This window comes from Cricetulus griseus, chromosome 2, assembly GCF_003668045.3.
Source record: "Cricetulus griseus strain 17A/GY chromosome 2, alternate assembly CriGri-PICRH-1.0, whole genome shotgun sequence".
NCBI classification, from domain to species: Eukaryota; Metazoa; Chordata; class Mammalia; order Rodentia; family Cricetidae; genus Cricetulus; species Cricetulus griseus.
Window position 1 is genome coordinate 265,364,353 of NC_048595.1, and position 20,983 is coordinate 265,385,335.

The window sequence follows — 20,983 nt, forward strand, 5'->3', positions numbered from 1 at the left end:
AAGGGCACTGCCCCCACAGCTTGAGTGGTGCTATTGTGATTGCGCCTGCTGTGCTGCCTGGAGGAGGTTCTTGCTGTCCAATGCAGCCACTGTCGTTAGAAGAGCAAGGCCTGTATTTTTTCACTCTTCGCCTGCTCTCTGGCCACTTTGTTTCTAATGAACAGTTGGTGTCAGAGCCAAATCCAAAGGCTGGTACACGTGGGAATTCCTAATGCAGAGATCTGGCAAAGCTCTATTCTATTTGGCCAAAAATCCAAACAGGAATTAAACTACCTCGAAATGTAACAGCCGAGCATCTTCATTTTCTATCCCTGTTTTCATTTAGTTGGAGCAAATGTTTTTGCTTTAATGCAATTGAAAAGAAAAGAACATTTAGGGGCAACATGCTAGATCCTTCCTAAAGCTTCATTTTCAAAAGCGGTGTTTGCATCTCTAAATAAATGACAATTCATTCTCTGTTTACTTTAGGTAAACAGAAAATGCATTGCCGAGCACTCGTTTTCAAAAGCTAATCAAGAATGTTAGGTCCCAACAGATTCATTTAATAGAAATATAATAGGCATTCCTGCTTGCTTTTCATCTTGTCTCCCTGTAAATGCTAAAATGAACAGCAAATTAACCTTGCGTTGGAACCCAGTTTCATCACAGCTGATGTCCCCCTCTCTCGACAGTAAACATCCCCCCACCCTGTCACTACTGACTCCTTCTGCAGGGGAGAGACTGTGGAGTTTGGCAAGAGAGTGGAGGAATACTTGAATCCTAAAGGGAGTGCTGTGTGTCAAATGGACCATCTTTCCTATCAGAAGCAAACCCCAGCAACCACTGTCTGCTACAATAGTGCACACTTAAGGCGTAGGAGGGAGGTGGGGTGGGGTGGGGTTTTCTCCAAGCTCCATGTATCAAGTTATATTTTTAACTTTACTAGCCATTCTCCAAGTGACTGCTTATAAACTACAATACAAAACAAGCTAATAAAGACAGGGCCATTCAAGCTCTAAAATCAGATATAAAAGATTTGCAAACAACTTGAGATCTTATAATTAATATGCAGTGATATCAGAATTAGCACTTAGAACTCTATACAGAAAAATATAATATTTCATAAATTATGTAATCATGAACAAACCCTCACAAAAACTATTTTCACTGTGCTAAAGTAACATTCTAGACTTGTTGTAAGTATGTTATTCTTACAAGTAGTTCGCAGTTATTCTTGAAGGCAAGCCTTGGAGTTTCCTTAGCATAGTGCTGCTGGGGGTAAGTTTCAGCACGTCCATCTTCATCTCTAGCCTGAAGGGAAATATAACGGCCTATTTAGGGACTTACAAATAATGGAAGAAAAAAAAAAGCTAAAAGCATAACAGCTCAGATCATTAAACAAACGGGAATCCAGAAATAACAACATTATTAAGTAGTTTGTTTAAATACGCAGTATGCCTTTCAGATATCAGAATTTGAGTTTTTTTTTTCTTTGTATTGTTTAGTTTGAACATGCAGGTTCATCGTGGTGTGATAGTTCGAATGACACAAAGCAAACCAAAAGTCAACTAGTTTTGTTGGAGATCACCACCACTTGAGTGTCGCAGTGACACAGTGACATGATTCGTTGCACAATTAGGATTCTATGACATACATACGTGTTTAAACTTATTGGCATGCTTAAGCAATTTCTAGATAATGCACTTTTAAGAAATTCTAATAGCAAGGCCATAAGAAAAGCAATTTGCATATTATATTTTGAACTGCAATACTATTAGAGATAAATTGATTCCCCTCAATTTTTAAATAAAGATCCTAAAGGATCAATGATCTCATAAGAACAATGATTCTCCAATCAAATGCGGTTAAAAAATAGATTTAATTCAGAAGCTGCGTTAAAAGTTACTGGTTATTTTGATCTATGCTGTCAATTAAGAAAGCTGCCATTTCAATAGAGGCATTAACATTATCCATCAGCAACACCGAATTTGGTCCTCTCTTCCTAATCACCATTGGTCTGGAGCTGGCCTGAGGGAGAGGTGGGTGAAAGGGGTGTGTCCGCAGCACACTCATTGATCCATTCATCTGGTGACACTTGCATTCTGCAGCTCTCTCTCTCTCTCTCTCTCTCTCTCTCTCTCTCTCTCTCTCTCTCTCTCTCTCTCTCTCCTGGCCTCCTAAAATCCACAGCTGAGCTTGCCTCCCTCACATATGGCTTGCATATAATTATGCATATCCATTTTGCACTGCATTCAAATGATGAGCTCCTGGCCGCCTGCCAGCTGGTTTTTAAAGACCCCAATGAGGTAGGAAAGGGAGAGAAACACAGGGAGAGCCGCGCAGGAAGCAGCAGGTAGTTCTGTCTGCTGTCTCTTTAGATAAAATGTATGTCTGGCACCAAGGGAACAGCTGAGAACTACCTGTTGTGATGTATGGGTGGGTGGCGGCGTGAGCAGAGTCGGTGACACAGCAATGACAGTGCTTACGTATTATTTCTCTGACAGAGCAAAGTCTGACCTGACAAGTGTCACTTAGTGCTCCCCAGCTATGCTGTAGACTGTCATTTTAAAAGGAATCCATACTCTGCACATTTGAAAATTGTATAGCTTGTATTTAATAGAGGTTTCTGCTGCTCATCATGAGGGTTCTAGGTGGAACTGGGAAATGGAAAGACAGGGTCAGGAGAGGTTGGTTTATAACAGGTCTGTGTGGAAAGGGATTGCTCGGTTTGGGTTTCATTTTTGATATATCTTTTATGGCCATCTCTCTAATGTGGTGCCTTTTCATTATGTGGTTGTCCCCTATCAAAGCAGAGTAAAATTAAAATGTCTCCTAGGATAGGCTGAATGTGATAGAGAAAGAAGTGAGCACTGTGCCCTGTGGCCGAACAGTCAACTGAAACCAATGACACTCCTTCCCACTGCATTGAATCGGAACCCCTTTGCAGTGACGTCACAGCGCGGGATGATGGAACTCAAGGGGACACCACAGATGGGGCCCACAGTGAGTACACAGACCAAGGGCTTCTGGAAAAAGGCTCTGAGACGCCAATGGGTGACAGCAATACTAAATTCTTTATAGCAAAATTCTAAGTCACTGTTTCGAGTAATGCTGCCCTGTCCAGTGACTTACTTTTCCCTGATGAAAAATAACACCTACCTGGATAGTAACTAGATCCTATCATAAACAACTCGAGAAAATAACACTTCAAAATATGTCTTGCTTGGTGGTGGATCTATTATATTCCTGATGCACTGTGATACATATGCTCAGAAGTGCAATTTGCATATCATTTACAAGGGCTACTATTTACATATGTATGTCTATATTCAATATATATGTATCTTGTGTATAAATATTCATAAGGTGGAATATGTTTATTATGCATGTACTATGTATACACATTCATACACACCAGATGCCTGGGGATATTTTCAACATAAGTGGCAAAAATACATTCATTCCACTTACATGCAAGGTGCTCACATACTCTTTATGTGTTTTGTCCCCGTTATCTAAGATTCGAGTGTGCTTTATATGCTTCATATCAAGTCTTATCAATAGGAGATTTTGTTAAGTAGGAATAGAAGATAATAGCGAGGACTGGGGACACAGGGAAATAAAGAGAAGCCAGAAACTTGTCTTTTCGTTGAAAAACCATTGTATTAATCCCCCATATTTCCTCAGACACTCAGCTTCATTCCAGCGTCCAAGAAACCCTACCCTCCAGGGCTACTGAGATGGCTCAGTGGATAAGGCTTTTGCAGCTAAGCCTGGAGGCCTGATTCAATCCCTGGGACCCGTATGGTGGAAGGAGAGAATTGACCTCTGCACATATACCATGGCAAGGCACCAGTATATGGGTATGCACACACAGAAATAAATAAATAAATAAATAAATAAATAAATAAATAAATGATATGAAAAAGAAAAGAAATAACCCATTGTCTAAACATTTGCTGTGTTTTCACCTATGGCACAGAATGGAGACCACACAAAGTCCAAGGAATGTAGAGTCATCACCCTTATATCCACGTGCATGTGTGCCCTGACACACACCTCTCACCAAAGTGACCCACTTGCATTAGGAAGTTTTTAAATGAAATTTTAAATTATTCCTAGGTGGAATTAAGTGCATTCAACTAGGCAGTAGCCCTCTACCCTGGTTGTGTATTAGAACCATCTTGGGTGGGTTGTTTCCTGTTTACTAACATGTTGGTTCCTGATTCTTATCTTCTTTATTTTTCCACAAATCTAATTTAATTGGTCAAGTATAGGGCTCAGAGTGTAGTTTTTTGTGAACCCATAAAACACAAAACCAAACAATAAAAAGCTCTCAGATGACATCAATGCACAAGCAGAGCCAAGAACCACTGGGCTAAGGAGGGCATCCCCAGGCATCGAAAGGACACTGAGCCACTGTGAAATGCTTGGCAGATGTGGCCCCCAAGGTGGGTCTTACTCTAAAGAGTGATGGTTGGCAAACTTCATGATTGCTCATGTTTGTCTCTCAGTTTCTAATGGACAAACAGACTTGGAGAGCTTTACTTCACTTCCTGGCAAATGCCTTCTTCCACCTCTCCGACCCAGACCAGTACTTACATTTTATTCTCTCTTTACTCGACTTCCATTTCCCCAACAAGGGTGCTGGTTTGTGGAAGGAAAGGCAGGGTTGGGTCTCTCATTACTTTCTTCAACATTTGCCTGCTTAACTCTCTCCAAAAATGCACTTCCTCACCATTCCCTGGCATCTTGGGGGCTGTGTCAGGTAGACTCCATGAAGCTCTACTGACAACTTAGAATCTTACATTGTTGCCTGTGCCTTGTTCTATATCTGCTCTATTTGGGGGTACAGACAGAGGGAGCCAACTATCCCTGCAGATGAGGATGTGGACACTGAAATTATTCCCAAACAGCTAGTCATAGTAATAATGCAGAGCAGAGAGACTTGCAGTCAGTTTTATTATTGTTCATAAATTATCTACAAACAATACACATCTAATGGACTGCCAGAAGTAGACCACCCTACTGGTGGCTCTTGGCACCCATTGGTGCCTGGAGGACAGTGTGAGTGTCTGACTTTGTTTTCAAGTGACAAGTTATGAAATGAAGGAATGTTGTCAAGACCCTGGATGATGGACTAACTCACTCCATGTGTCTTATTCCCAACAGTTTTATTCTGACTAATGGGCTAGATATTTGTGCTACTAAAGGGAAACATAAATGAAAGACTATTTTGTTGCATTTTACTACAAATGTGTAATAATAAATGTGACTGTCAGGCAAAAGGTACATTTTTGTCTTGCTGTTCTAAGAAAGCTTCAAGTTTTGCTATAAACAAAAGAAACAAAATAAAAAAATCTTCATTAAAATCGCAAGATTTCTACATAGGCTTGTGCTTTAAAAAAAAGATTTGTTTTTGGTTTTTAATTGTGTGTGTGTGTGTGTGTGTGTGTGTGTGTGTGTGTGTGTGTGTATGTATACACATTCTCACAGTGAGGGCAGGTGCCTGCAGAGTCCAGAGGCCTCAGATGTCCCTGAAGCTGGAATTAGAAGCAGCTGTGATTCCCCCAACCACACACACACACACACACAAGAGAGAGAGAGAGAGAGAGAGAGAGAGAGAGAGAGAGAGAGAGAGAGAGAGGGAGGGAGAAGAGACAGAGAGAGAGAGAGAGAGGGAGAGAGAGAGAGACCCACACCCATTACCCCCCCCCACACACACACACACACATACACGATACTGGAAATAAAACTCTGGTCATTTGCAGTGTGCTCTCTTCACTGTTGCGCCATCTCCCACCCTGTGTTGTTATGGAGCTCATGCTGGTTTCAAACCCAAGATCCTCCTGCCTCAGCCTTCCAAATCCTGGGATTACAGGTATGTGCCACCATGCTTGGCCTCACACATCTGTTTTCATGTTGAGCCCGGTATTTAAATAAACACTAGATGATGTAACTCTGCCTGATGACACGACTCTATTCCAAAATCTCTGCCTTAGCCTTTGCACTCACTTTTCTATGAATCACTACTTGCTTTATTTTGAAATTCCTCTGTAACAAATTTTAATTCTTCAAAGAAATTGCTTCTTCCTGTGGGAAAAAGTCTTGGTGCAATGTTCATACTGAAGCAAAATCATTTCTTTCTGTCTTTAGAATATTCTAGAAACAAATCCATTTGCCTACCTCAGACAAGAGGGATGTTTCTGCATCTACGGAAAGGTTCATGTCATTGTCATGTAAGTAGAAAAACAATGAAGCTTTGGAATTATACTTCCCTGTGATCAATGGGAGCGTATACTTCAGTGTCACCATGTTGTCATTTATTTTGGAAACAAGAAAAGGTTTTGCCTGGAGTCAGAGCTAGGGGGCAGAGAATGTGGCGCAGGTTCCAGATTCTCCCGGCGCTACAGCAGATGCAGCTGTGTCAGCCCACGCATGTGGGGTTGGTACCAGACTTGGGAACATCAAAAATAGTACATCTCAAAGTTGTGGGGCTAGGTTTAGAGATGAGGAATTATAGAGACATAAGGGGAACATTAACTTTCTATTTTATAACTAATGTTTTGAGCCAGAAGCAATAAAACTTTCCTTTTCAGATTCATAGTAAGTGGATGAGAACTCCATTTTGGGAAATTTTGTTTCCTTTTCTGATACCATGTGCTCATATATCAAGGGCGCTCAGAGGAATTGGCGGCTATCGCAGACTGCCTTCTATAGGACTATGAATGCCTTTTTGAACAAGAGGTCAGACAGTGATTCTGTCCTGCTCCTACCCTTGGCTAGAAAAGCATAGGGAGGTCTCTGGAGTGGCTCCCTGTCCTCCCCTGAGTTACAACCCAGCTGCTCTCATCTCAGGGGGCAATTCCTCCAGTCTAAATCCCCAGACCCCCTCAACTAGTTTCTAGTCCTTTACCCTTATTTTCATGGGGTAAAGAGACTCCATCTCTCCTTTCCCATTCTAGAAAATTCTTACACATTGTTCAGCCTCCTCAACTACACTGCCTTATAGGTGACACCTGTGAAGTCTTCTTCCGAGTCCTAACCTAAGCACACGATTCAGTGGGGCCCCTGCATGTACAACCTGAGCCCCGGAGCACATGATTCAGTACATACAATCAACTGCAAATCTCCAGGGTGTGGTCTAGCACCTGGCCTATTAGAGGGACTCTGTACATGAGGGATGGAGTGAGTGAATGGATTCCTACCCTTCAACCACAGTACTGGACACTCTGCTTTCCACTCTGGTCCTGATCCCCAGAGTTCTCTCCTTGCCTGAGTTTCTGCTTGCCTATCTTGACCTCCACTGTCTGTACCTACTACTCAGCAGGCTCTTAGCCCCGCAGTGGGCATTGCACCTGATTTGGATGGTGGCCAACAATCCTTCTGCCTCACTTCTCTCTTTTCTACTTCCCCTAGAATGAACCTCTGCCCCTTTCTGTTAAATTCTCGCACATAAACCCATCCCTAAGGTAGACTAACCACATAGGTACCCTCTTCCTTGGGTCCTGTATCTCACCTTTTCCTAATGTCCCAGGCCAGTCCAGAATGCTTCATTGGGGTTCACCTTGCTTATGATTCATGTCTTCTCGCTCTCATAAACTAATCCTTTCCAATCCTTCATTATATATGAAGCCCTAGCAATGCTTATATAACATATACCTGGTGTGCTGGCTAGTTTTATGTCAACTTGACACAAAGTAAAGCCATCAGAGAGGAGGGAGCCTCAACTGAGAAAATGGCCCCATAAGAAGCTGTAGGTAGGGTCTATAAGGCATTTCCTTAATTAGTGATTGATGGGGGAGGACTCAGACCATTGCGGGTGGTGCCATCCCTGGGCTCATGGTCTAGGGTCCTATAAGAAAGCAGGCTGGACAAGCAATGAGGAGCAAGCCAGTAAGCAGCATCCCTCCTTGGCCTCTGTATCAGTTCCTGCCTCCAGGTTCCTGTCCTGTTTGAGTTCCTGCTTTGACTTCCTTCAGTAATGAACAGTAACGTGGAAGGGTAAGCCAAATAAACCCTTTCCTCCCAAGCTGCTTTGGTTATGACATTTCATTTCTGCAGTAGTCACCCTGACAAAGACACCTGTAAATGCAGCTCAAATGGATTCATTAACCCTACTTGTGCTTTAAGCCAATGTTGAGAAACATTTTGTTTTCCCTACTCTGACTTGCCTTCTGTTCAAATAGAGTTCTGTGTAGCTTAAGCTGTGTGTCTGCCTGCAGCTCTGACAGAGTAGGGCACTCCTACTGGCAACAGGCTCTCTGCACTGGACAGTCCCCAGGCATCCGAAAGCATCAGTCTCCAGACCCAGGAACCTTCTCAGTTCACATTACCGCTAATCTTTGGGGACCTCCCAGCTCATCCGCTGGTGAAGACAGTCTGTGGGGAGTCCTGTGATGGAGCTCTTTTACTTTGTTCTTTTAACAAAATGTATTTAAAGTCCCATTTAGCGTGCCAGGGAAGGAGAAGCCGCTTCCCAGCACACTTCCTCCTAACTCTCCACACTCCTCTGTGGGCAGCAGACTGGCTCCCCCCACGGCTCTCCAGGCTCCTCTGACAGCTGGCACACTTCTGATGGATGAGAAGGTCTTATTTGCTGCAGAGATTTTTTTTTTAACTCCGTGCAAACCTTTATATATATCATAAATTTTTAATATCCAATTTGGAGTCTTCAAAGAATAATGGTAACAAATATGCAACATGAAGATAATGGGAACTCAATCATGTTTATGGTTTCCATGAGCATCTGAAAGACGCAGGGGTGGAACTGCTCAGAGCCACAAAAGCACTGGATAGCTTATGCCTGATTAATGGTCGCCCTTCTTGGGGGCCCTAAAGGGTTACACAACAGTTACAGTGAGCGGCAAAGTCCACACCAGCCTGGAACACAACTGCCATGCAAACTGGGATACATCACGCTCACCCCAGCACAGCAGTGTGCTGCAGGGTCATCAGAGTGGTTTCTAAGTGGTTCAAAAAACCTCTGTTTTTACTTTTCATTTTTAAATCCATTTTTCCTCTATTGGACAGGTGAGCCTTCTGCATTTATCTTCACTGCTCTTTGTTAGACCACATAAATGTCTTTGTCTGGTGAGAACTGCTATTTCAAAATGTCCACAGTGAGCCCCAGCATACAGTTCCTTTCTGCAATTCTCTGTTACAGCTGTGCGACCATCACACCCTGGCAGTTCCTGATTATCCAGGACCTTAATCCACATTGGATTATCCCAGCTCCTTGATTGTTCCCCTCCCCCTTGGCCACCTCCGCCCACCGCCTGCCTTTTGGCTTTTTCACTATTCATTTGCATCTATTACCCAGGGACCTGAGAGAGGGAAACAAAAGGCAGGCAAACAGAAATGGTTCCACTTTGCTACCGGTTGGCACCCATAAAATGCTTAAATAATTGGCCTCCTAGAGACATTGCAGTCGGTGCTTTTATCCCATCCTCTCAAATCATTGGGCAGAAGGGGGCTGGGTGCATATCTGTGTGTGCAGACCTCATGGTGGACCTGAGAAGTCAGAGGAAATATGAAACAGGAGAGGGCTGCAAGGAGACTCCGGGACCCCATCTGCAAGGCTCAAAGGGGATCCAGACATTCTAGAGGGGCGTCATTATCTACAAGATGTCTTCCCCCAGAAACAGCCCAGTCCCAAATGAGATTAGGAAGTGTACAACTAACCAGGTTAAGAAATTGCTCTGGATGTTATCAGAGATTGCTAATAACAGCCAACATTTCTCCTCTCTTCTGCACACACCAGGCTCTATACCAGTTTCCCTGTAGTAACATATTTAACACAGGCAGCCACCCACCCCACCAAAAGAAAACCCTAGCAACAGTTACTATTGTTTCTGTTCTATTTATGAGGAAACTGAGTCAGAGAGGGGTAATATAATTTATGAGCCATACAGCTAACAAGTAAGTAGGACCAGAATTCACATCCAGGCAGTCTGGCTCTCGAGTCTAACTCCATAGATCCTGACTGCTTACTTCTCCTGGGCTGCCAGCTAAAGAAGTCCCTGTGTCGTAAGTTGTGAACACCAGTGTCACTAAATTGTGTGTGTGTGTGTGTGTGTGTGTGTGTGTGTGTGTGTGTGTCTGTCTGTCTGTCTGTCTGTCTGTCTGTCTGTGTGTGTGTATTCTCTTAATCCTTCTGTTTTTATTTCCCAGGACTGAATGAACCGAGGGAGTTAGGAAAGGGGGTGTTTGATATGACAGAGGTAGGGTGGGTGTCTGCAAAGAATTCAGGAAAAGAATGGTGAGTCCCTGTATCAGCGACTAAGAGAGAAGGAACTTCAAGTTTGATGAAAAACAATCTTTAAAGCAACTTCTTTATGCTCCTTTCAAGAAGGTTTGGTCATTAATTATGGCAGAGAGGTCCCTCAGTATCAGAAGAGACATGTCTGTGGAACTCACTCTCGGGATTTCCTTTGTGAGTTTCCAAAGCATCACCGGCTTTGGAATATTACCGATTTTTAACCCTGTAAGCCATGCTGAGCAGACCACAAAGGGCTCTGTGTCACAGTGTCTCATTCACTGCGGTATCCAAGCACAGCTGTAACTATGATTATCGTTCATATGAATCAGCTTAAGACACTGCTTACTCCCGGCTGAAGCAGAGACACTGAGAAAGCACTTGCTGAGGAGTAAACTTGGTTTGCTGTGATCATTCATGGAGGTATGGCTGTGATTCAGAGAGCCAAAGGCCAAGTGCCAGCCTCTCCTCAATCCACAATACCCTTCACCCCCAGAAGACAGATGTGGTAATGCAGGCAATGCAGGTGCATGGCTAATTAGCTCGGTTGCTGGGAAAACAATGCCAAAGGCTTGGATTGTGGTTCTGGGTGAGCTCACTTGCCTTGGGTCATGTTTACAGAACACAGCCCTCATGACACCTACCATGCCATGCATGTACAGTTCCAGGCAAAGGGACAATGGGCATTGGAAATCATGCTAGAGGATTTGGGTGAGCCTCAGTGCTCATTTCATTCTACTTCTGAAGAAACAACTCAGAGAGCATATCTGGTGAGGGTAGTCACAGGAGAGGTGTGACATGAAATGAACAGTCTTCTGAATTCATTTCTAAGGACTTGTAGAAATACTTGTAGAAATCAAAAGTATGATGTCACAACTATCATTAGTGATAATGTCTCCCCACTCGAATTAACAACTTTTTTTTTCTCTCACCAAAAGAAACTCCACCATGGGGGCCTAGATATGATAAAGTTAGCTGTATCTCTAGGTTCGCCGAAGCTGAACTCAGGCCATGTCCTCCCCATGTGACCACCAACCAACAGAGCAGGCTTGCAGAAGCCCCAAGGCTGATATTGGCTATCACACGTCTCTAGCAGCAGCTGTCCTACCAACTTCCATCTGGATGCCATTTCCCCACCACCTCAGCTCTTGGCTGCATCCTGCCTATGGCCCTACATTAGAACTTTTGTTCTAAATATTTGGCCCAGCCAGAGTGTGCTATCCTTTAGATGTGTCCTCTATCTTGACATCCTGGGCCTCACTGTGGCCTACCTTGTCTCTCTCTGATCACTGTTGTAGCCCGGGACATCCTATTAACTATGCCCCCAATAAAATTTCTCTGAAAAATACAATCTCTTTAGGAAGAAATAGAGAATGGCATACCACTTGTACAAACTTACAGTAGCCTGACCACAAAGAATAAAGCCCAGGGCCAGAGTGAATCTGCTTTTGCTGTGCATTGTGCACATAAATGTTCTGAGTACCATGTAGCGATACTATGATTTATGCCCATGGATACAGGAAAATGAGAAAGCTGGGGTGATGCATCCATTGGCTTGGCCCCCTGGGCTTTTTGGAGTGCAAAGCCCGGATGTCATTCCAAACATGCTGGTCTTCCTGACAGCTTCAATTACCATCCATGTGCCACTTGACCTGTTAACGGAGGTGTCACCAGGCTTAAAGAAGAAAAACTGCCTAAATTACCGTTCCCATACTTAGGACCAATCAACCTCTCAGCGGAGCTGACTGTAAAGATGGCGGCAGTATGGTGTCATAAATAAACGACCTCCGTTCAAATGATACTCTCTGGAGTCTTCATCTTAAGTCCCAGCCACTCTGCAGATGATGAATGGAGGTAATAAAAGTTGGGACTGTGGCATGTTTAAGTAGGAAAGACTCATTTAGGCAGAATTTGACTGGGGCTTATAGATGGCCCCATCGAAGCCCACTGTTGATCATCAAGCCCTGGTCTATTTTCAGAGGGCAATTTTACGTATTTCTTGCCTCTCTTTTATTGTTATTATTATTATTACTATTAAACTTTATATTAAGGGGGTACATTTTGTGATCAAAACCTAAGTGAAACAAGATAAAACATTGCCTGGGGTTCCATATCCCTTCTTGGCATAAATTGAGGATAATGAAGTGTTTCCACCCTGCAAACAGCCAGCCCCTTCTGTTTACTCTCTTCACTCAGAATCCCAATATATCAACTATCCACAGTCCCTTCAGGTGTCATGCACTGGAAGGAGGCTCTCAAGACTAGAGTCCACTAGGGAGCCACCATGCCCACCTCAGTGACCAGACACAAAGGATGAAAACTCTGTACAGTAGTTGCTTTTGCAATAGTAATAGTATTTCACTATTGTCCTGTGTTGGGTACTGTGCTGAGCCCCTTGCAGACTGAAGCTCATTAAAGCATCCAAAACCTTGACATGGTCTATAACCCACCACCTCCATGTCACAAAAGTGACTTCACTAAATCTCAAGTGCTTCAGAAGGCAAAGCTGGGTTGTACGCTGTTGGGTCACCAGGCACAGGTTGATGACTAACTCCAGACAGGGACAGTCAGCAGAGGATGCCCAGTGACAATGGGCAACAGAAACAGCAGGCATTATTAGAAAGAGGGCAGAGACATGGATCACTACCCATGTGCCCGTGGGGCATTGTGAGAGGGGGATCCTGCCTCTTGATTTTCCTCTTCAAAGTGAAGCTCTGATATCCAGCATAGCTCGATCGGAGGAGAGGCAGAGGAAGTGGCTCCTATTAGGAGGCTGAGGGCCAATGTGCGAGGCTAAAGGAGCACAGGCCACACAAGCACAGACGGGCTAGCAGACACAAGCTTCTGCCTCAGGATGGAAGGGAATGACTTCTTTGCACTTGAGGGTTGGGAAACAATGGGAGGAGAGAGAAGGCAGGGACTAGAGGTGTGGTGCCAGGTGCATGAAACCCTTCATGGAGCTGGGACAGAAGACACCCTGAAGTTGACAGACAGCTGAGGGTAGAGGTGGGGCTTACTCGACAGTGTCTTGCAGTTTCATTTGCATCCCACACAAATGGATGGCTATAGGACTCAAAGGTGAGGATGCAAATCTGTTCTCCCTGAGAGATGAAGGTGTGTTTTCAAAGACACCAAACTCCAGAGTGCAAACCTGTTCCTGTGAGTCTTGACTAACTGTGAAACAAACAAACAAAAACACTGGTTTGATTTGGAAAATAGTAAAAGGGGACTAAGGGCTACTGCTTGATAAAACAGTATGAGTCTTCCCTTTTTAACACAAGCAAGTAGAATTTACATGTAACCAAGTGTCCTAGTACAATTAACTTCCACTCCCTAAGTGATGAAAGGCCTTGTCTGAATCATAGGAATGTTTTGGGTGGCCCTATAAACTGTCATATGCACTGCACTATATTAATGCAGAACCACTAGATGTGACCAAGCAGAAACCAGACGGCACTGGTGAGGATGCTTACACAATGCTTTTCTCCACTTCTACCGTTCTTTGTTTTGTTCACCATTATTGAGCATTGAGCATTATTGAGCATTATTGAGGCCAGGAGTAGCAGGTAACTCGGGAAGTAGACACCTGAGATGAACTGCGTTCTGCTCACACTTTCAACACACTTTAACTTTTCAGGTCCAACAACAACAATGAAGCAAAAGATCCCTTGAAAAGGTTTATCCATACACAATCTAAAATGCACATCTGTCTCATTTAAATTTTTAAATTATCATAATTTTCTAAAGGTATATCAAGGCAACCTGCAAGGATAAAAGACATTCTCATAAGCAGGGTTATGATCAAGTTGGAAGCAAATTCCATGGAGGCAAGCACGTCATGTGTGGCTATGATGGCCAGTCTTTATTATCAATGTGACTGGACCAAGAATTATCTCAGGCTGGGCGAGACACTATTGGGTGTGTCTGTGATGGTGTTAAGGATTAACTGAGGTAGTGAGACCCATCCTGAATGTGGGGGTGACCATTGCAAGGGCTGGGGCCCCAGGCTGAATAAAAAGGGAAAGGGGGGAAAGCCAGACAAAGGCTTCCATCCCCCATTCAGATGGGGTAATCTATCACCTTTGAGCTGCTCCCTCTCACACCTTCCCCACTGTGCTGGGCTGAGCCTCCTCAAGCCTCGAGTCTACACAAGTATTTCCTCCCGGAAGTTGCTCCGGGTAAGATATTCTGTACAATATCAAGAAAGGTAACTTGATTGGGACATTTGCATACAGTGGTGATAACGCTTATTTGATGTCAACCCTGGGAGGGTGGAGGTGGGAACCTAAACCATGCCCCAGAGTAATACTCAATGGATGACAGTAACTTAAATGTCACAAATCTCTTTTTTTTTCCCTAGAGAGGAAAATATCAGCTGGCGGGAAGTAATGGGGATTCACATCTTTTCTCACATTGAAATTTTGATTAAAATTTAAGTTGTGTGCAGCTGAAAGAGTGTGATTAGGAATCACAGGCAGATGCCCATCGGGAGCCGCTGGCAAAGAGCCAAGGAGGTCTGGAAACGTGTACACACATGCACTAATCAGAATTCTAACGGTGCACACAGTGTGGCTGCAGCCCAAATGGAGAGACCATGTCTAGTCCTTTTGACATCGGATTGTTTATCTTGCTCCTACCCAGGCATCCTTCTGTCTCCATTTCTTCCCTTCGCCCTTCTGCTAATTTTGTGTGTGTGTGTGTGTGTCTGTGTGTGCACACAGGCATGTTTGTGCACATGTGTCATATCTTGTATGCAGAAGTCAGAGGACAAAGCATCAGGGTCCATTCTCCTCCCACCAAGTATGTAGGTTCTAGGGATCAAACTTGGTGTCCAGCGCTTCTACCCACTGTGCCATCTCAATGGCCCTCCCTCTTCTTTTCATCTCTTCTTAGGTGTTTCTTGCATATCATCTCCTTCAACAAACAACATCCCAACCCCACAGAGCTCCCACATGAGCAGCCCAGGATTCTTGGGTATTGCTTGCTATCCATCAAATTCTACATCCTTCATATTCTGCCAAAGAACTCAGCAAGCTTTTGATATTCATTTTTGTGGTTATCATTCACATCATTTCTCGTTATTCTGTATTCCCTATTATTAATATTACCCTGTATAAACACTGTCCCTAACCCAATAACAGAGTGTGTTCTTATCATTCTGTATATGTAAGCCAGGTGCACACAGATTGTGATTTTATATGCCTTTTCTAAGCTGACTAGTCCCATCAGTGACACCAGGGAATGGGGAAAACAAAGAGAGTGAGTGTCCAAACAACCTGATATTTGATTCACCACTTCGTAGAATGTGTGCAAATTAGCAAAATGTTTGTTTAAACTGGAAGACAAGGACTAACCCCAGGGCATTTACTGGGGTCTTTATTTGGTATAGAACTCAGCTCTAACTACTGCCTTTGAGGTTGGAGTTTAACAAGTATCATTGTTATGTCTTTATTTGCTTATTGGGGAATGCTACACGCCATAGGTCAGAGGATAACTTGGGGGTGGGGTAAGTTCTCTTCTATCACTTGGGTTCCTGAGATCAAACCCAGGTTGTCCAGCTTGGCAGCAAGCTCCTTTACCCACCGAGCCATCTCCATTGCTCCTGAGTTTGTTTTTAATTATTTATTTTTAATGTGCTCACATTTCCAGAACATACTTTGTTCTTTGTAATCCTTCAGTGTGACCCATCTCAGTAATTTCTCCTTCATCTAAGCAATCGGAAAGGCTTCCTTTTATTTCACTGATTGACTTCATCTTAATGTAAAATATCTTCCTGTACAAAACATCTTGATTTCTGGTTCTCCCTACCACTTCCCCCTGCCACAGGAAGCTACTGTGCAGGTACTACTCAGAGCTTACATTCATTTGTTTCTGAATATTACACCCTGCCCTCCTGGGTGTTAGGATCTGATGTCTGCAAAGATGTAATCAAAATGAAACTGTATTAGTTTAGATTAGTGTCTGTGGCAGCACTTCCGATAAATGATCCAGACAAGGCCGTAGCTATCATGTCTGTCTTGTTTCAGGAGAAATGAAAAATGACATCTTTGATGGAGAAGACTCCACAGAGACCAGAGTAGAAATGTGGCCTGTCCCTCTGCTTACAGAGCGCTCTCTTTCCCATCAGATGGCTGACAGGTGTGTAATCGTGTTCCTCAGGCACAGTTTGTGTTAAAATAACCAATTGCCAAATGAATGAGATTGAACTCCAGTGTGGCTGTCACCACCCTTGCAAAGGGACGCTGTATCATCCACAATACAGGGAGAGTCTGCTGTGACTTTTCCTTTGCCACTGATAAAGCCCAAGACTTTGAGGAGCCCCTCCTACACAACAGTGAATTCCATTAATTTCAAGGCATTTTCTTCCCTTTGACCTTTGGTTTAGAACAAAGATGTCAACATGTACCATAAATGCTCAGTCCTGTTTCCTGGGCAATACAACAACATCCTCAGCACTGCCTGTGATTATAACTGCTCATTCAGTCGGGTGTGGGTAGCAAGTACCAGCTAGCCCTGATTGACAGAGGGAAAACAAAGCCAGAGGAGGGCCACTTGTCTTTTCACCGCCTTTAACTCAGCCTGAATGTGTCACCTTCATATCTCATGGAGTACTGCCTACCAGAGCTGTGTCTCTGTCCAGCTAGATTTCCACATGAACAGGGCAGTCTCTGCATTGGTCTCCTCTTTCCTCTGGGGTGATGGTGACCTTTCACTAGACAAAACTGAGTGATAATACACAGGATAAACTGCCAAAGCCTTGTCATTCCAAGTAGATGGTCACCAAGTACAAGAATTCCCTAGACCCACTTATCAGTAATGTGGCAGTTCACAGAGAGTTCAGGAAGTACTCCAGATCATGCATAGAGTCAAGAGCAGTGACTTCTTTAGGACTCATGAAAATACAATCATTAACATCCCTTTCTATTGGCCAAAAGGTAGGCGTCGGCATGCTGAGAAAGCCTGTGAGAAACTTGAAGTCAGTGAACCAAGCGGAGACACTGACCCATTCACAATGGATTCACTACAATAGCACTGTTATTACCCTGACGAGGATCCTCATCACATGTAGACACACCCTGTCACTAGGCTTGTGGGTGGAGAGTGTTCTATCCTATGTTAGTGGCTGAGTTAAAGGAAAGTGAAAAAAAAAAAGGACAAATGAACGTTAACTTTCTAATAAAATCAAAGAGGTTATGGTTCTTTAAGCAGTCAACATCAAAGTGAAGTTTCCTGAATGTATGTATTTAGGCTGCGAGACAGAAGGATATGCAGCACCATCGTGTAAGTATAACCGAACACTCCTCACTCCTTCTCACCATGAAATCATACAGCATGAAGGGTGTTCTGCCGAGAGATTCTCCCACAAAGCTCAGACCAGTATTGCTTTCCTATGAAAATGCTAGTTGCACTGTGCCGTGTGGGAAATAAAAGACAATAACTGCGTAGGAGAGAGAAAAGGCACATCAACTGGCTTTCCCGCTCCTGTCATGTCCCCTCTGTAACTGATGAGTTTTTAACCACAGTCTTGCTAGTCTCATTAGCATAAGTACTAATTACTTCCTTTGCTCTCTTCCTGGAAGTTCAACTGGGATTCCATGTTTGTCTTAACAATGGCTGGTACAGGGCGTCAAGGCTCAGAGAGAAGGCCAGTAACAGGACTGTGTATGATTGGAACACAGAGACACAAGTCGAAAGAGGGAGGGAGAAGGCAGGCAGCTGCTGAATACCAGGCTCCTCTCCCCAGATGTGGTGAAGCCCAGGGCTGCATCCCCTCTCTCCTCTATTACTCTGGGTTCCTGGAACCTTGGCAGCGGCATCTCAAGTGAAAAGCACCCTGTGCAGCCCATATGGTGGAAAGAACCTGGTGAACTGAATGCATACTGCACTCCATACGCATTGTGTTTTAGCTCTGGGCCCAGCCGTGCTGCAAACACTTGCAAAATGGGAAACCTTCTGTGCAGTAAAAAAAAAAAATATGGACAAGAGAAGCTTAGACTCTGACTTACAAGATGCAACACTAGCCAAAAAAAAAAAATGTAAGGAAAAGTTAAGGCGCCTGCTTCATGCTCTGCAACAAAGACGCAGCCCAGCAAGGTGGGCTTGTGCAGGCAGCCTCCATTTCAGCCCCTCCTACTGTGTTTTAAAATCCATTGAGGGTCTTAGTCTCATGCACATAGTATCCTTGGGGAACCTCTGCTGGGATCCATCCAATGCTGCTCTGATTTTTTGTTTTTGTTGAAATGTTTGAAATTCATTTGGAAATTCTGATTTACTTGGTAGGGGACAGCAATGAAATCATTACCTTTATCCTCTCATCCCAAGGTCTTCAGCCCATTGTCCTGAAATGAGACACAACTGCCCTCCCAGTCACCAGCATCCCTTTCACTTCACAAGCATTTCTGGAAGCCAAATCTGATCCTGCTCAGGATGCAAAAGGCCCTCTATTTGGGACACACGAGGGGCAAGATGGGTTGTCTAGCCATTCTTTCTTTTCCATTCTTTTCCTGCCTTCTTCACTGTGATTTTTGAAAAACAACTCTTTCAAAACACCACTTAAAACCATGGATCTTCCTTTCTTTTCTCTTCGTGTTAAATATGTTAGGGGGAGAATGGAGGGGTCGAGAGATTTTTAATAAATGGAGACCATTTTCCAGGGGTCAGCACATGAAGGTTTCCAGCCTGCTGGGAATGGCTCTCCTGTTTCACAAATGAAGACACTAAGCCGTAGCCAGGGGATCCAACGGGAGGCACAGATATAAATTATAGCACAGGATTCTTCACAGGGTACTGACAGGTTAAAGTACAAAAGGAAGAGGGCAGAGGGTACCTGAGAAACACCCAGCAGTGTCCTGATAACCCGAAGGCTGCTGCTTCTCATCCAAGGACCGTCAGGGCTCTTTGGTGTACTGAAACAGCCAGTGTGAGGAGCATCCGGCTCACAGCGCTGAAGTCTGTGCTGCTCCCAACCTAATTTATTCTGTGTGTGGAACTTGTGATTTCATTTCTGTGTTGTTTAGAACCATCTCCTCTCACAAATGTTAGGAGTGACAGAAGTCAACCCCAAACTGGTGGGAAGTTTAGAGTTGCCTGAGGCATGCTTTGGCTTATTTGAGTCAGTTGTTCATTTTCAATATGGTTTTAGTTTGTGAAATTGCTAGAAACATTAAAATACATATTTACTAGATTGTGTTTTATAAGGACTCCACAGGCGATTTTACCACACTTCCATTGTTCATCGAAATTCTTGCCCAGATTTATGTTTCTTTGTTGTGTTTTGTGTGTGTGTGTGTGTGTGTGACTAGCTTTTTTAAAAATAAGTTGAAATATGCAGACAATATAACAAAGCCAATAACTAGAAATGTCTCTTGCCACTTAATTCTATTTATTAATGATAGTGTATGATAAATATTACTGGTTCATTTGAAATTCTGGGTGATCAAAAGCTCCGACTCTTTCCTGATGCTCTTACGTTTCCTAATTCTGCAGTACAGGAGAAAGGGAAGCCTCCTGAACCAGGAAAGACTCAGAGCTTTGGACCATCCTTTATGTCTGCCACAGTGCTAGACTCATATACAATAAATATCAGGCAGTGGACTTGAGACATCAATCAATGTGTCTGCCCACCACACCCCCTTCCGAGGGGTGGTGTGACCATTTTTTTTTTTTGCACATAATCCATCCTGAGCATACTAGAACAATATTAGACATGTGATCCAAGGGGAGCCACTAGGTGAGGTGTCCAACAATCCATGATACATCCTGTTGTCAGGTGATTACCTGACTCAATCAAATGCTCCCCCTCAGGAGCACGAACTAGACTATGCCAAGAGAATGCAACAGGTAAGGACGTGAACTGAGCTGAAGATCAGGGTTGGATGTGGATGAAGAGGCCATGGTGGATGCTGAGGTGACACAGGCGGAACTATGGGGAAGAAAGACATGTAGCCTATCCACACCGGGGGAAAACACGGACGGGACAGATAACCAGAGAAAGGCAGAAATATCATGAGAAGTGGTGAGGTGGAGAGAAGCCCTCTTTCCTGAAGAGCCTGGCCTCCCCTTCACATGTCACGGCGCTTGTTTTCCCTGCCCACACTGGAGTAAGGGGAAGACACCACATCCTCGAGAGCAGACAGTGAAGGGATATGAAAGCATGATGCTCTCACCCCAAATCTCCAGCCCAGCCCAGCCCAGTCCAGAGGGCGGGGTCTCCACAAAGAGAAGGCTGGGGAAGGTGTCAGGGCTAAGGGTCAACTGAAATCCCCACCAAACACATGGACTAGATGATGCCGTATTGTTTTCGTCAACAGCAGAGCCTGCATGCATTCTATTTTTGATGGGAAATCAGCTGATTAGTTCCCCACCCATCACCCTTCTGGGTGTCTGTCATTTCCAATTTATGAAAGTGGCAGATGTCAGCTTTCTGAACAGGGGACAATTTTTAAAACTTTGTTTGTACACAGAAACTGACACAAAGTGAGCAGAAACCCACTGGGGAAGCACAAGGTTGTACTTCCTGTAGCAACAGGAAAGCTCTACTTCAAACTGCCCACCCCACCCCTACACCCATCCCCACCTCTACACCCACCCTACAACCACACCCACCCCTACCCTCACTCTCACCCCCACTCCCACCCCACCTCATCCCTACCCCAACCCACCTCTATATCCACCTCCACCCCTACACCCACTCCTTACCCCTACACCTACCTTCAACCCTACCCCCATTCTCACCCCCACTACCAC

At 44.1% G+C, this 20,983-nt stretch overlaps 1 protein-coding gene and 1 long non-coding RNA gene across 3 annotated transcripts in view; one reads left to right on the forward strand and one right to left on the reverse strand.

Moving 5' to 3' along the window:
• The window catches only part of Sobp (sine oculis binding protein homolog), a 160,956-nt gene that overhangs the window by 62,469 nt on the left and 77,504 nt on the right, over positions 1–20,983 (reverse strand). The window contains exon 5 of one of the 2 annotated variants that reach the window (XM_027402242.2): positions 1,195–1,290. The exons of the other annotated variant lie outside the window; for it this stretch is intronic. Coding sequence (XP_027258043.1) covers positions 1,195–1,290 — 96 coding nt within the window. The remainder of the gene's footprint in view (positions 1–1,194; positions 1,291–20,983) is intronic. 2 annotated transcript variants of the gene reach the window in all.
• Positions 9,916–19,000, forward strand: LOC107977492. Its single transcript, XR_003482731.2, has 3 exons — positions 9,916–10,008; positions 16,264–16,375; positions 18,560–19,000. It is a non-coding gene; the product is annotated as an uncharacterized LOC107977492 (long non-coding RNA).